Here is a 15245-nt window from a genome sequence, read left to right as displayed (position 1 = left end):
CGCGGGTTGTTCCTCTTCTTACTTTATAGATGAGTTAGGAAAAGCTGCTGTCACGACTTTGTCTCCTGATATTTGTCCAGGATGTGTTCCACTGTGTCACATGATGAATTTCTCCCCGAGGAGTTCAGATGCACACACTGAGTCAGCACTTGAGTTCTGTTTACCTCATCTAAGTTCAAAGGGGCGAGAGAGAGAGGATATTGCCTCAGTGCCAGGCCCAGATTATATGATATACTCTATGATGAAAGACAAACGCCACTAGAAGATTAGAATTATACCGTTGTGGAAATAGTGACATAAAATATACCCTGAGTCAGGTTTTTGGCCAGTTTTACTGTACTGTTTATTATATGGAGACCCTGTCTATTATATTAAGGTCACAATACTTCTTTCTATCATTTCCCAGAATGCAAAGGATTGTCAGATATCTTTCAAATCTAACTGAAACATCTGGTACATTGATATTTAGCAGAATAAGCATTAACACCAGCAACAACATAAAGTCCCTGGCAGATGCATAATTTGTAAAAAATAAATAAAAAAAAAACTAAATAATTACAGGTTTTGAATTTGTTGCCACAGTGATCGGATAAATGCTTGCCAAAATTGCTGACAAGCAGATACAGAACAGACATATACAAGCATACCTAAATACTCCTAGCCTTTTTCCCCCTAAGTCATTCATCCTTCCTAAACACCCATGCACTGTACATACACGGGCCCTTGAAGCTTCTTTGAAAAGGTTTATAGAATCTTAAAATAGCAGTACGGACTGTGAGCAGCAGGATTAAAAAAGAGCGAGCTACTATAAAGCTGCTGTAGGGTGACAACACACAGATCCCCACACACAACCCTGCCACTGCTATCTCATTGTACTCCCCAACTGGGGCGTGAGGGAAGGAAGCAAGCAGGGGGGATGACAAGAGAAAGGAAGGGGGATAAAGGTTGGCATGAGGTGACAGGAAGAAAGAGAGCAAGTGAAAGACACGGAGGATGACTGAAAAATAAAAGCCTGTAAGAGAGATGCAGCCACAGAGCATAAACTGTACGAGGAGGCGTGTGTGAGGTATGTCAGTGGTGAAAGACAAGGAGCTGATGAAAGGCAAAGCCAGACAGAAAGGTGCAGAGACATTGAGAAAAGAAAGAAAGAAAGATAGTGTGTGCAATAACTGCTACTGTCTTGTGTGTTTGAGGCTGAATGTAAATGACGGCTGACAGGTATGCGTGATTTGTGAATACTATCGCACGCTCACACACTCTCACACGCACACAAACATACATAATCAGACACGTACATGAGCTGGCATACACACAAATGGTTACAGTCCATATACTTGCACAGGTGCAAGGTGTTAGTTCAGCTAAGGTGATTCTCTGTGCGCAGAGACACAGAGACCTGTTGGTTGATAGTGAAATCCCACTGTTCTGTTGCTAAATACACAAGACAGACAGTTAGACAGACACACACACCCAGTCTGTGATGTATGCTAAACAGCAACAGCAGCTCTGCTGAGGAGAGACTGACATCCCTTGCATCCAACGTGCAAATAAACACAACTGTAACTAAGACTTGCTGCCAACATAGACCAATAAACAAAACACACACACACACAAATAAACAGACACGTGTTGCTTGACTGTCGGGGATGTTGTGATAAAACAACTTCAAATTTAGTTAAGCCTGCAAATCTCTGCAAATCACTTCTGTATTATAAGTAGGCACAACACCACATGAGTCATCTTTAAGAGCCCTGTCTGTCACATCAATCTCAAGTTAATCAATAAGCCATAAGAGTGCATATTATTATGTGTCCTCTCTACTCTAATGTTTGCCTTTGGTTTGTCTTTGATTTAGAGCTTTATTCAAATGCAAAAACGGAATGGTCTGACACAGCTTCCTACAGATGCTGCCTGGCTCTCCTGCCATTGAAGTAAAGGAAAAGTAACAACTCTAGACACAGCTCGTAATAAAGCCTTAAGTTGTGTTTTTATCGTGACAGCAACTGTAACAGAACTAGGCTACACACACTCTCCTGCTTTCAGTCACTTAATGGAACACTCAATTTTAAGCCTTAATGTTATGTGGAAGTTATAGGGATGAGATGCCGATATCATCCATTATAGCCAGTGTCACAGAAGCAAGAGGCGACAGAATAGTGTTCTCCCGTCACCAAGTGACATATTTGACACAGTGGATATACGGGGAGCGAGCCAAGATATCTTTCATTCTCCTCTTTCCACCTCTGGGAACTAAGAGCACTGGAAGAGATGAGAGCAGCATTTTCGGGCTGCCAAAACGAGTGGTGTGCATTGGCACTTTCGGGAGCAAGCGCAAGAAATAAAGGCCCTGACCTCAAGTCAGCTGGGGCAGAGAGCGTAATGTTTTGTGGCAGACAGGGCACAGGGGACAGACAGGTCTGAGTGAGACATTGGGTGCCCTGGAGGTGAGGGCACAAACAGCAGAAATCACAATGTCATCTGTTATGTCTGAATAGGTATCATTCAGGGTAGTGGTACTTGAAGTGACTAGTTGTGGTACATCAGAGAGTTCTGGAAGTTTCTACACGAAATCGCACCGATTGAAATCTACAGACACTCTGTTCAAGTGGCAAATTTGTTACAAATAATAATAATACAGGTAGATGACCCAACATGTCAGCTTCATAGCGACAGTATAATGCTGTGTTTGAGTGGTGTTGTAATCTGTTCCCCTTGCCCTTTTTATTGGTATCAGTACTATTGTTTGTTTGTTTGTTTGTCTTGTTTGTTTGTCTCATTCGGTCTTGTCTTGTCCTGTTCACTTTCGCTGATATGTGTGAACAATTGGGTTAAGGTAGGAAAGCCCAGGCACTGGGAGGGGATAGGGATCTAATAACATCTTTGCTGTACAACATTGCTTTATCATCACGTTTGATTGTATACAAAATGCAAAAGCAGATTTAAATTTATAAAAAATGTATTCATACACAAAGTTCCAAAGGCATCCAGAGATGCGATGTTGATTTTTATGGCTTGTGCTTAAAATTTAACATAAATTAAACATAAGACATTGCCTCATTATCTCAATTTAGCTTTCATTCATCTTATACCACCCCTGACAAATTAGTCTACAAGTGGAGGTAACAAATATGAGAAATAAACGCTATACTCTCTATTCTTCTATATCTGTTCGTTTGTAACACAGCTGGTTATTTCATCTCGAGTGGTACAAGAGTCAGGATCTGCTGAGGACACTTTTTTTAACAATCCCCTCGTGTGTAATATTCTTTTCCTGTTATTTTAGTTGGTGGGAAACTGATTTAATTTCCTATCTTGCTGCTGGTGGCATACATGCTACAACAGATAAGGCAATTTTGCTTGCACAGGAATTTCTCCGTTCTTAAGGCTGCATGGTGTAGAACCTTTTTTCGCTGAGTAAGTCGGAGATTCCTTGAACTGTGCAGGCACAAATCATATAAATTTGCTCGCTTAACTCCGATTCTATGGTGCTGCTTGGAATCACTACCCTCAGAGTACACTTGGTGGAAAGCCTTGTATGTGTCAAACTGGAGCTCCTTGCTATGAGTTTAACATGAAATACTGTTTCATCACCATCGCCATCATCAACTTTTCCCTGTATTTGTGTGTATGTGTGTTCTTGTCATGTTTTGGCAATGATGCAGTTTTTGAAAAATTATTGTATTTAGGAAGTAACAAAGTTCTGCACCTAAATGATAATATTCAGGTATTATCAGCAATATCAATATAATGTATGTACTGTTTTTATAAATGTCTCTCTATATTCAGCTTTATTCAAACCCTCCACACTCCACAGTATAGCTACATGTAATACTTGACTGGCTTCATCCTGCAATGCAAAACCAGCCTGCAATCACCACAAATCCACTTTGCCCCAGTATTAACCATGCTCTATGTTGCCAGCCATGTGACTGAGCTCTGTGGAAGCTACAGTCCATGAAGAAGAAGACAAAGGTAGTTGCCACATAGCTTGTGCAGCACTTTTTGGATTTTGTTTTGATACAGAAAGATATATCCCCTTCTCTCTCAAAGATCTTTAGAAAACATAAAGTCGTTATCTATGCTGATGTAGCAAACCGTTGCTTCACATCATCAAACCATGCAGTGGAACTTAAACACTGTGTGTACACCTGGCAGCTACTACAGTGACACAGTCCAACCAGAAAATGAAAACTGGCTTCCACTATGACTCATGGGTATATTCACTTATTTCGGAAATAGGTGGCTATTACTGCACATTGGCACTGTGGGACAGACTTGGATTTCTCTACTTAAAGGAATGGCAAAAGTGGTTACAGTTTTATGTGATTGTGTCAATCCCAGACTGGATGTCCACATCCCTGGAGGTAGGGTTTTTTTTTGCAGGGTGTTTGTGGTATGTGAGCAGATCTCTGTGATTTTGAGTGTGCAGCAGTGTTTTTCTTTTACTGAGAGCATTATTGTTCTCTGTTGCTGAAAGATTCCACTCCCTCGCACAACGGCTTTGTTCAAATGCAATATAAAGTGCTTTCTGCTTTCTTTCTTTTTTATTTGCTCAATGCTTATTCACACAAATATTGCTGCTGCTGTGTTGTAGTGTCTTTTGGCCACAGCAGTTGATCAATTCCCTGACTAACAGCAGGAATGTTTGCTGGAACAACATGTACAGAGGACTTGCATCATTTGTTTAGGTTGTAAAGAGTCAGTTTACATTTGTCCATATTTACTGTGGGTCCACACTTGTGAATTACACTTGCAGAATGACAGGAAAGCAGTGTACATGTATATGTATTTTAGTTCATTACTATGTTGTATGAAATATAGGAGGGGGGAGGTTATGCATGTTAAGGATTGGTTAAAACCCAATTTATCATTGCCAGATGAGGCATTTGCATCTATAATTCAAGATCAGGGGAAGTAAGTCTACATTGTGAAGCGCTATTGTATTGATGGTAGCTGTTGGCATGTGTAGGAGACATTGTCAGAATAGAGTTAGGGGTAAAAGGAAATTAAATATATTTTATAAATCATAATTTGAAACTATGAGTCACCAGCTTCATCTGACAGCAATCACTGTCAGATGTCAGATGTGCCAATATTTACATAACTATTTTGTGTATCAGGCAGAGAGAGGAAGAGAATAAGAGATAGACACAAATGGCCTTCTTATAATCGACCTCTTTAAAAAAGCAACAATGCAATGAAAAAACACCAAGAAGTGTGGCTGCTCTCCTACAAAAGCACAGGTACAACTACAGTATATGGAATCAACAGCATAGTTGAAATTCAGAGATCAAGCGATATCACAACGTATGCCATTCAAACACTGAATGAGTGAGAGAGAGAGGAGGTGTACTGTATTTTCAATACGATAAAACCTGACTTGGCTTGATTTTCACTTCACTTTCATTGTTAAATATGTTTTCACTTGTTGCTATTTCTGAGGTAACCAGGAACACCAACGCCATGCAGAATAGCAATTTGGCAGAAATAATATCATAGTAACCATTAGTTATTACCTCCACTTGGCATTTGTAAAATTTCAGAATGTGCAAGGGAATTGTGGTTTCAGAGGGAAAGAGAGCCCATATCACCATGTGAACAGGATCTAAAACTTTGTTCTAAAATGCAGTCAAGGACTCCAAGCCAAAAACAGGAAAAATGTCACCTTACAAAGATGAAAAACACTCAAAAAAAAGAAAAAAGGACGAACCATCTAAAGGGCAAACTGAATAAACTGCAATAAATATTTCCATTCTCTGAAAAAGATGAAATACACTCCATGCCAGCAAACCATTACGAGAAGTGATGAAGTTGTGCTTTTAACTGTCTATATGTGTGGAATTTTTTGTGTTGAGTTTTTCTGCACTTCCAGTGTGTGCGTGTGTGCGTGTGTGTGTGCGTGTGTGTGTGTGTGTGTGTGTGTGTGTGTGTGTGCCTCTACTGTTCATCCTCTGTATAAACAACCAAGTCATTTTCTCTGCAAACACAGCTGATGTTGTGGTTGTTGTTGTTGAAACTGAGAGCTTGGCTGCACCTTTAAGGCTGAGGTTATTAATTGCTGGCCTCTCTCTCTAACATATCACTACAGATGCAGATTTCATATTCAGAAGCCTTGGACACGCATGGGCTGGTTTTAATTGGTCTTGAGATCATCCAAAAAGAGGATAAACGTTGCCTTATTATGTAGTGGACCAAAGTTTGCTGGGAAGATTTATCCTCATTCCATTGGTAGGTCACAATTAAAGACACACAGAAAACAAAACCAATATCACACAAAGCTCTGAAGTGTGTGATACTACACATAAGTACCTAGAAGCCAAAACTAAGCCATAACTGCCCAGGAGCTGGATATTGATATTTTTATGGCTGTCAGTATTGTTTGATTATGATTTCATGATGGTGTGTTACATTTCCATTGGTTAATAGTAATAGTAGAGCAGCGAGAAAGTAGTGGACATATCTTGCACGAGGCCGGTTGTGTGGGCTCAAAACTAAAACACATCAAGGAGAATAAAGGTGCCAAATGGAATGAGAGTTGCTGTGTTTACTTCAATTCTCTGCTCCGTTGTGTTCTGACTTAGCGAACAAGACATTCAAGGATTTGCCACTTCGGTGAATTATTGATTACATGTCATGTTAATTGATTACTTCTTTAAGTAGTTGCTTGTAATGGATTATTTGAGATGTCTCTATCCTTATATTTGAAGAGCTAGTCGGCCTTACACTGCAGTACCCGTCATTTCTAACTCTATGTTGCCCTGGAGATGTGTGGACAGACACACGTCCCCTCTGGTACACATGGAGTCAGGACAGCTGCTGTCTTTCACTGGTAGGGGATAATATATGGTGAGATTCACGCCCTCCCACCAGATCAACCCGCTTCCACACCGGCACCCTCACCCACCAGCAGGAGACGCTAACTCAGCAACGCTGACATGATCCCTCAATGGCTTCAGACCCATGAATACTGCAAACTGCAGTCTCAGGGTTGGCTTTCTAAGCAAATGGGCATGGAGACCTGTTGTGTATAGCCAGAGAACCTCAGCAGCAGGCAGAAGAGAATCACATCCATAGTCAGGTTTGGTCACCATAGTAACCATACTAACCCAGCTACTGAGTTTCTCTTTCTCTATCTCTCTCTCTTCTTCTTTTTCTCTCACACAGAGACAGATACAAACCCATCAGCCAATTTTGCTCTGCCAGTTTTCCCACCGCCTTATAGCTGGCTTACAACCTGAGCCTCCTGAGAATAGAAACTGTGGATGCAAGAGCATAGAGACGCAAGAAGAGTGAGAGACGTGCCAATAGGGAAAGACAGAGAAGAAGAATGGGGTGACACTGGAGATGGTGGGCAGACCAGGAGACACGAACAAGAGAGACGGAACAAATATAGAGATTGGGTGGGGGAGACAGAGAGACACCACAAAGGAAAAGCTACAGGCGAAAGAGGCCAAAGGCATGAGTGAATGACACAGCGGTGTAGCTTCAGCATGTGACAGCAGGTGAGGGGAGCAGGTGTTAAATATTAAAGAGACTCAGCAGAGGACTCGGGCAAATGGCCCCTACAGATATGGGACATCCCAGGCTGCGACACACATACACACACACAGTCACACACACGCAAATGTGCAGACACCAAGGGCACCAGCCCACCACAGTGGAAGAACGAACATGCATGTTTAATTTACAACATTTCAGCATTTCAGTATGTTCATGCTCTTACGCTACAAACTGTGACCCTAACCCTCACTCCCTTCCCCTGCACACTAAATATGAAGTCAAATGAATTGGTGAACAAGGGTGGTAAAGAAGGAGTGAGCGTATAATGAGGTGAGCTTAAGCCAACAACATGTTTTGTTTTCCAAAGCATTCCCACTGTGATGGAAGTGCAGCATTCTCCACTAATCCTGTTCCTCCCTTGAGTTTCTTTCCCCATGCCTGCCAAGTTCCCTAAACATACAAGTATCTTCTTTTTCACAGTGGAGCATCCAACTTTCCACATAACACGGAAGACTGTTCCATGTTGACATGTATTATGTACTGGATGTTGAGGAGGGAGATGCAGAGGAAGAGTGCAGAGGAAGAGGAAGAATCAGCAGGAGAGGATTAGGACTCACCTGAGTGTCATTGACTCATTTGTTTTCATTCAGACAAAATGGGTTTGGCAAAAACAGATGAAGTATGAATTGGCACTACAGATTGTTCAACAGCAGATATCCTTTGATTTGTTAGCACTGATAACTAGAGGGGAATTGGGTTTGAGCGAGGCTGGCATAAGTACACGCATACAAAGTAGCATGTAGGCAAACACTGAAATGCAAATATTCATGTCAGAAGGCTGCCAGGCTTTGTCCCAGGCTGATAGATCAAAGTTATGCATGATTGTTTTATATACAGTTTTTCTTTCATTTATTCATTTTCAGTTGATTAATGTATTCCTAACGAAACCGTGTGCGAATGTGCATGTGAGTGATTGTGTGCAACTCATTTGCAAGCACAAAAGGTTTTTGTTTCTGTGCCCAAGACGCGCTAAACATCTGTTGGTATGAAGGCTGTTTATATGGGGTCTCGGGTCTGCCACGTGTACGTGAGTTGCAGTGGGATGCAGTGGAGGCGCGAAAGCAATCAATTCCACAGTTAGGAGGTTTAAAGCCTCATTTTCCACAGGAAAAAAAGTTTCACTTGCCAATGTTTTAAGATTTCCAATAGGACAAAGGAGAAACAAAGAGAGACAAAGGAGAAACAAGTCAGGTCAAGTGAGGAGGTCACCTGTGCAGTGGAAGGTTCTGTAGGTCCTGTAAAATGTGGTTGGAGATTTCTTTTTTTTAAAGTAGTTTGACCAAAAGACATCTCTCGCAGAAAGAAACACAACCATTGGATGACGAAGATCCACTAGAAAATACATCATCCATTCAGCAGACCACAACAGAAATGTTCCCTGAAAGGTCATGAATTTATTCTTACGATCGGATCAAATGTGTTCATTCGCACCGTTGATGAGGGAGGCCCAGAGCCACAGGTACCCAAATGATACACTGACTGATTTTCTAACCTTCCGAAAGAAAACGTGAATTTATAGAGCGCTTCTTTATCCTCCAGTGAGTCAGTGCCCTTTTTTAACCACCAAGGAGGGGGATTTTTTATTTACAGGAAAGCCCTGTGGGAAAAGCTGCAGGGTTCTGGTTAGTTACAGGTTACATATGCTCACAGTCACACCTGGGAGCAGCCAAGAATGACCGCAGGCTACTGTGAAGATCAATTAGAGCAGCTGGGGGTTGAGTGCCTCATTCAGGGGCGCATCAACAGTCGCCAGTGATCAATTTATTCATTTTACCCATCTTGATATACTCCGCAGGGAGTTGAAACACTGACCTTCATGGTGCAACCTGAGGTGCCACTGTCTCACTCGCTTTGCCTCTCTCTTTTTATACCCACACAGATGCCACACCAAGTAGCACTTCAAAAGCTGCAGTTTTGTGGCATTTGTTGGTTCCTGTGTTTTGGCTGCTGTGCCCTGAGAGATTAAACTATGGAAAGCTTAAGAACAAGTTTTGCTTTTATCAAAGCTTTTTCACTCAGTCTCTCACTCAACAAGGTCTGCAGAGTCAGTACCATGGAGAGAAAACAGATAAGGAAGGGATGTACAATCAAAAGATTGCTGAGTATCACACAGAAATAAAACAAAGCCCAACCTCACAAGAGATCTGCACTCCTTCATGAAATTAAAATCATATTCTCTGGAATCCCAGGGAGGAATAAATTACTTACAGCTCAGCCCAGTCTTTCTGACCAAGTGAAAATTCATTGTTACATATTTAAGCAACTACAAAAGAAAATCTCCATATACTACACAATCGTTCCACTTGCCAAGGATTCCAAAGGGCCCGTCCCATTCATCTATCCTTTAGGTAATAATTTGCCTGCTTCCCCACCTACAGCTCCAAATTGTGCACCTGACTGTTCAAAGAGAAGGGATTTCACTTTGAAATGTGTCCACCAAGGGAGTTTTTCATTGGCATCTTAGAGAGCTATGGGCTGAGCTGGGAACGGTTGATGTGTGGGCCTGTGATGGCCTTTGAGACATTGTATGTGATAAAGGGCAATACAAATACATCTGACTTTGATTTGACTTGGTAAGACTTACCCATCTTAAAACTAATCAATACCTTACTTCAAACGAGCAGAGCTGGGAGACCAAAACAGCTTAGATCTCCATCCAGGGGTGATTTCAAAATTTATGACATCATTCTATGTTTTCGTTGCTACATACAGTGTGTCCTCAAAGTGAGATTTTCAGGTATATCTGGAGTAGTTTGAGGCATTTATAATGTTTTGTTGAGCTGTACGTTATTGAATGATATTTGTTGATGGACTGTCAGAAGCATTGCAGGTGGTGTCACTCTGCCAGTATCCAAGAATGTTTAAAAAAATGGTCACTCACCTTGTCTGCCATTATCATCGATGACCCTCCATGTACTCCCAGGACAGGCATTTGTGTCTGGACGGAGAGAAAGTCAAGGATCTGGGCAATGGCCTCCTGATCGGTGCCATCAGCAAATACAATGCCATGGAGACGGGTACGTGACAGAAGCTCACACACCTTGGGACAAATTAGAACAAACTCAGATGTCAAAAGCAGGCAGAGCAAATGTGACAGAGAGTATATGTGTAAGTCAGAGGTTGGCAGTGAATCGAGTAGCACTTTGTTTACCACTCACCTGTGTAATCACAGACTTTGGGTCTGTCTCGTTGATTCTCAGAGTCACTACGGAGACATCAAGGGCATCATCCGGGCGCCGAGGTAGGCGGAGGTCCTGGTCGGAAATATAGCGTGTCTCTCCCAAGATCACACCCACGCTGAGCCCAGGAGGCTTCTGAGACGCCACAGGCACCATGACTTGAGGGAGTAGGAGCAACATCCAGCCTACTACACCCATTATACCCTAAACACACAAAAGCAAACCCTGTCAGCATCTTTTCCTTGACAGTTTGGGATACATTTTCAAAGCAATATATACAGAGACATATAAAACATACAGATATAAAGCATTGGTATGACCTCTTTTGTGAATATACCCATTCATCATATTCTTTTATGATGAATAAAATAAAATTCTACCTAAAATATTATGATCTTATTTGATGTACCCCGTTATGTGTTCACATAGCAGGTGCAAGGTTTATAACAACAGTAGAAGAGTGCATCATTTATTCCAGCATAGAAACTGTCACTGAAATCGGATATTAAAAACCTAGATATAAATATTATCATAATAAAAAACAAAACTGCAGAAACATTTGAAATTAGATAAAATGATAACTGAGATATGAACAAAAGATATTTGTGGGATTCTGCTGACATTTTCAACATGGACACAGACATTGTGGGAAGTATGGAAAAGAAATGCATTTCTTGCAATGATGTTGTACGTTTGGGTACATACTAATGAATAAATATGAGCTTTCCCAAATTGTAACACTGCAAATTAACACTGCTGCTGCTGCCAAGGCCCTGCAGAATTGGGAACATTTCAGATAATGTAAATGGGGAAAGAAATAGGCCAATCACTGGTTGGTCATTATTAAACATTGGGCAAACTTTTCATGAATAGACTTAAATTGTGTCTCCTCACTGAGACAGCAAAGAGATTTAAGATTCACTAGAGCAGCCTCAACTTTGCAAATGTGTGTACAATCTATTCCACAAATCACTGTGAAAGGAGGTCAGCTCAGTCAATACACACGAGTAACTTTGATTTATTATTGAGAATAATGCTCAATTATATGTTTTATATCAGGTACCATTAGTTCTCTTCCTTGTATTGTTTGTGTGAAAGAGGGCTCATATTCAAACCTATTCCACAGCAGGAAGTGTAGTTACAGTTACCCTGGAGACATCCTCATTGAAGTATTTGCGTGATGTGACAGCGTTGGGGAATATAATAACAACAGATCATGAATCATGTTTTAGTGGTTTTTAACTTTGCAGCATTACAAAGTTAAAAAATGTCACAAACCACAGAAGAGTCACTTGTTTGGTGAAAATTGTTACTGAGTAGTAAACTCAAAATGTCCAAAGAATTATATAATGTTGCGTTCAAACCCTTTGAGACACAAAATGGCAAAGGAGGCTTGGATGCTTGAATCTTTGTTAAATCTAAGTCTAATAATGGTATCACTGCTGGCAGCAATGTAACTCCATGCTTTCTTTCTGTGATCAACTGTCTGTTTATTAATATAACAAGAAAAGAGACAATAGAATACAAACATTTTGAATAGAATAAATGGCAGATTTCCTGGCACCATGTATAGTTCCAGATTGATTATATCCACTGAGGTGTTGATTCAGTGAGTGTTCATAATTGTGTGTGGGTCATTCCAACATAATGTTAACATCTTTTGTACAGTGGGAATGCCTGAAAGAAACATTTGTCTATTAATGGATGATAAATTAAGCTCACAGACATCATTTAAGAGCAAAACTATGGCGCAGTAAGGAACAAGCACAGTCAACACAGCTATTAGCCTGGAACAAACCTCTCCCCAAAAATACATGTATATAAATAATTTAAGTGAACCTGTGGGTTGGGTTATTGGAAGTAGTGGCAGCTGAAGACTATAGCTTGTCCAAATGAAGTGTATTGCTTCCAATATAAGACCTTCATGCTGTTATGGGTAATGCCTCCTTATAAACAGCCCCAGAACAGTTTTATGTGGGTGCAGCAGTAAAACAAAGAGAAATTGGAATGAGACTTGTGTCAGGCTGTGTGGAGAAAATGCTGCACAATCAAGACTTTTTACAAAGTAATGTAAAGGTAATGGGTAATGGGTGATTACTTTCTTCTTTGAGTCGTCTCAATAGATACAATTCTAGGTGATTACCAGGTATATTAAAGCGTTTCTTTTTTCTGATTAACTTCCCAAACACTGGTGCTGACGATTCCACGAAATGTAAACATTAGACTCTGCTGTTTCATAAAAATGTCAGCTTCTCTCAGCTCATTGGTTTTTGGTTTCATGGTTTTGTCTGGCTTATTTCCTGAGGCCGATACTACTCCTGCCAACCCAGGACAACAAGACAGATTACTTCAACCAGATGTCTGCATTTCTCCTTTTCTACAAGATGTGTGAGGAGCATTACAGAAGCATTCATTGAGCCATTAGAGGAAATCGATCTCTCAATAACCACTTTTACAACTCTCTCAAAGCATTGCATGCTGTTACCTCTCCCCACACATCTTAGAGGCAAGGAACTGAGGAACATTGTTAATGTGAATATTTTAGTTCAGTGATTCCACAAAATCATCGCAGCATCATGCTACAAAGGTTAAACTCAAAACCTAGACCCTAAATCTGTGTTCTACTGTCTGCCTTTCCTTGAACATAATCTACAGTAATCTTTCTGATTAGGTGTAAGGGGAATGACTCTCAATCACAAAAGGTACATAACAGTCTGCATCAATCAATTACTAATCTATACATTTTAAAACATTTAATAGAAAATAGAGATAAAATGATTCAAATGCAAAATCTTTACTTCCAATCTGATTCAGAAGGGACTTTGCTCCTGTTCCCACGTTCAACTTGTCTGTGTAACCTTTTCCCTGTAATGTGGTTGGATCTGAAAGTAGCAGATGAGTAGAGGAAATGCACTGAGAAAGGCCCCGGGCTGAATGAGAGCTAATGAAACCGTGATGTGAACGCTACATTGCATCTCAGCCAATTTCTTACACCACCGCAGTCCAGCAGAGCTGAAAAAACAAGGCAGGAGGATACCATCACATCCCCAAAATTAACCCAGGGAGTCTTTTCATCCTCCCCCCTCCTCATTTTCTGCTTTTGCATCCATGTCTGCTTATCATCCTCATGCATTCATTTTCTCCTAATGTGCTGCATTTCCTCTCTTTCTCTAATTCCGCCAATCTGTCTTTCTGGATGGGTTAGTATGTGTATCTGATCCATGTCATCTCACACCCAGTCTAATCAGGCCAGTTAGTCAGTCACTACTTCCCCAGCTTGCTTTCTCTGCCCTGGTGCCCATAGACTAGCCTGCAGCTCCAGCAGCACTTAGCATACGCCGCTAAATCACACACCGCTGCACTCCTGTCCCAGAGAATTAGTGTCAGCGCTAACCAATGGGACCAGATTACACTACACTAACTTTCCCTGGAGTTAGCATCAGAGCTAGCGTAACTAGGAGCCGGAGTTTGCTCTGCCACATTTTCCAAAATGACAAACAGAAGCAGCGGGAAACTCTAGGTCACTGAGAGTTCCTACTGTTTAATGGAATTTGCATTTGTGTTCACATCCTATCCGCATTTGTGCTAATAGTTCCACAGCAATGACCAATTATCCGTCTTGGTAATGTAACAATACTCATCAGGTCTGATTCTCTTTTTAACAGTAAACAGAGTTTGGGCCACACTTCAAGGGCTTCTAATGGATGATGAAAAGATTGAGCAGTACAAAAATGTGTGTGTACAGAGACACACACATAACAGCTGCTGCCTTGGACAAAAATCTAGAATTAATTTTTATATTATGGCTTATCAAGCTATACAGGATAAGCTCACCTAAATCAGGATGTTTCACATTGCAGTTCAGACATGCCATCCTCCACGTGGTATTACATCAGAGGGGATCTATTTTTCACTCAATCTGTGCTGGTATTCATCCATCCATTTTGCTCTGCTTATCCAGCTCCAGCTTGCAGAGGCAAACTAGCCCAGATGTTCCTTTCCCTGGCTACGTACTCTAGCTCTTCCTGGGGATTCCCAAGACGTTCCCAGGCCAGATGGGGTATGTAGCCCTCTAGCGAATTCTGAGTTTACTCTATGGTCTCCTCCTAGTTCGGTGAGCCCAAAACTCTCTTTAGGGAGGCACCCAGGAGGCATCCAAAGTAGATGGCTGAGCCTTCTCAACACGCTCCTTACAATGCAACAGAGAAGCAGTTCTACTCCGAGCCCCTCACCACGTCCCTTAGGGTGAGTCATGACACCCTGTGGAAAAGACTAATTTCAGCCGCATGTATTTTGGTCACTACCAGTAACTGGGAGCTTTGCCTTCAGGCTCAGCTTCCTGTTCACCACGACAGTTTGATACAGCGTCCACATCACTGTAGAAGCCGCACCAATCTGCCTTTCCATCTCACCCTCCATCCTGGCCTGACCTCACTGGGACCCAAAGCAAACCTGATCCAGGAGCCATGTAAAGCATTTCCTGTTCCCACACAGTCACACCTAAGA

General features: G+C 41.4%; 1 protein-coding gene across 1 annotated transcript in view; it reads right to left on the bottom strand.

Annotated features, from left to right (window-relative positions):
- grin2ab (glutamate receptor, ionotropic, N-methyl D-aspartate 2A, b) overlaps window positions 1–15245 on the bottom strand; it is a 78557-nt gene that overhangs the window by 47855 nt on the left and 15457 nt on the right. Inside the window, exons 3-4 of the mRNA XM_076148007.1 lie at window positions 10719–10943; window positions 10442–10600 (exon numbers count right to left, since the gene is read on the bottom strand). Coding sequence (XP_076004122.1) covers window positions 10442–10600; window positions 10719–10943 — 384 coding nt within the window. The remainder of the gene's footprint in view (window positions 1–10441; window positions 10601–10718; window positions 10944–15245) is intronic.

The sequence above is a fragment of the Genypterus blacodes genome, unplaced genomic scaffold (genome assembly GCF_046128005.1).
Source record: "Genypterus blacodes isolate CSIRO-AG114 ecotype Tasmania unplaced genomic scaffold, CSIRO-AGI_Gbla_v1 ptg000039l_1, whole genome shotgun sequence".
Classification (NCBI taxonomy): Eukaryota; Metazoa; Chordata; class Actinopteri; order Ophidiiformes; family Ophidiidae; genus Genypterus; species Genypterus blacodes.
This window is presented reverse-complemented; position numbering and strand designations above follow the sequence as displayed.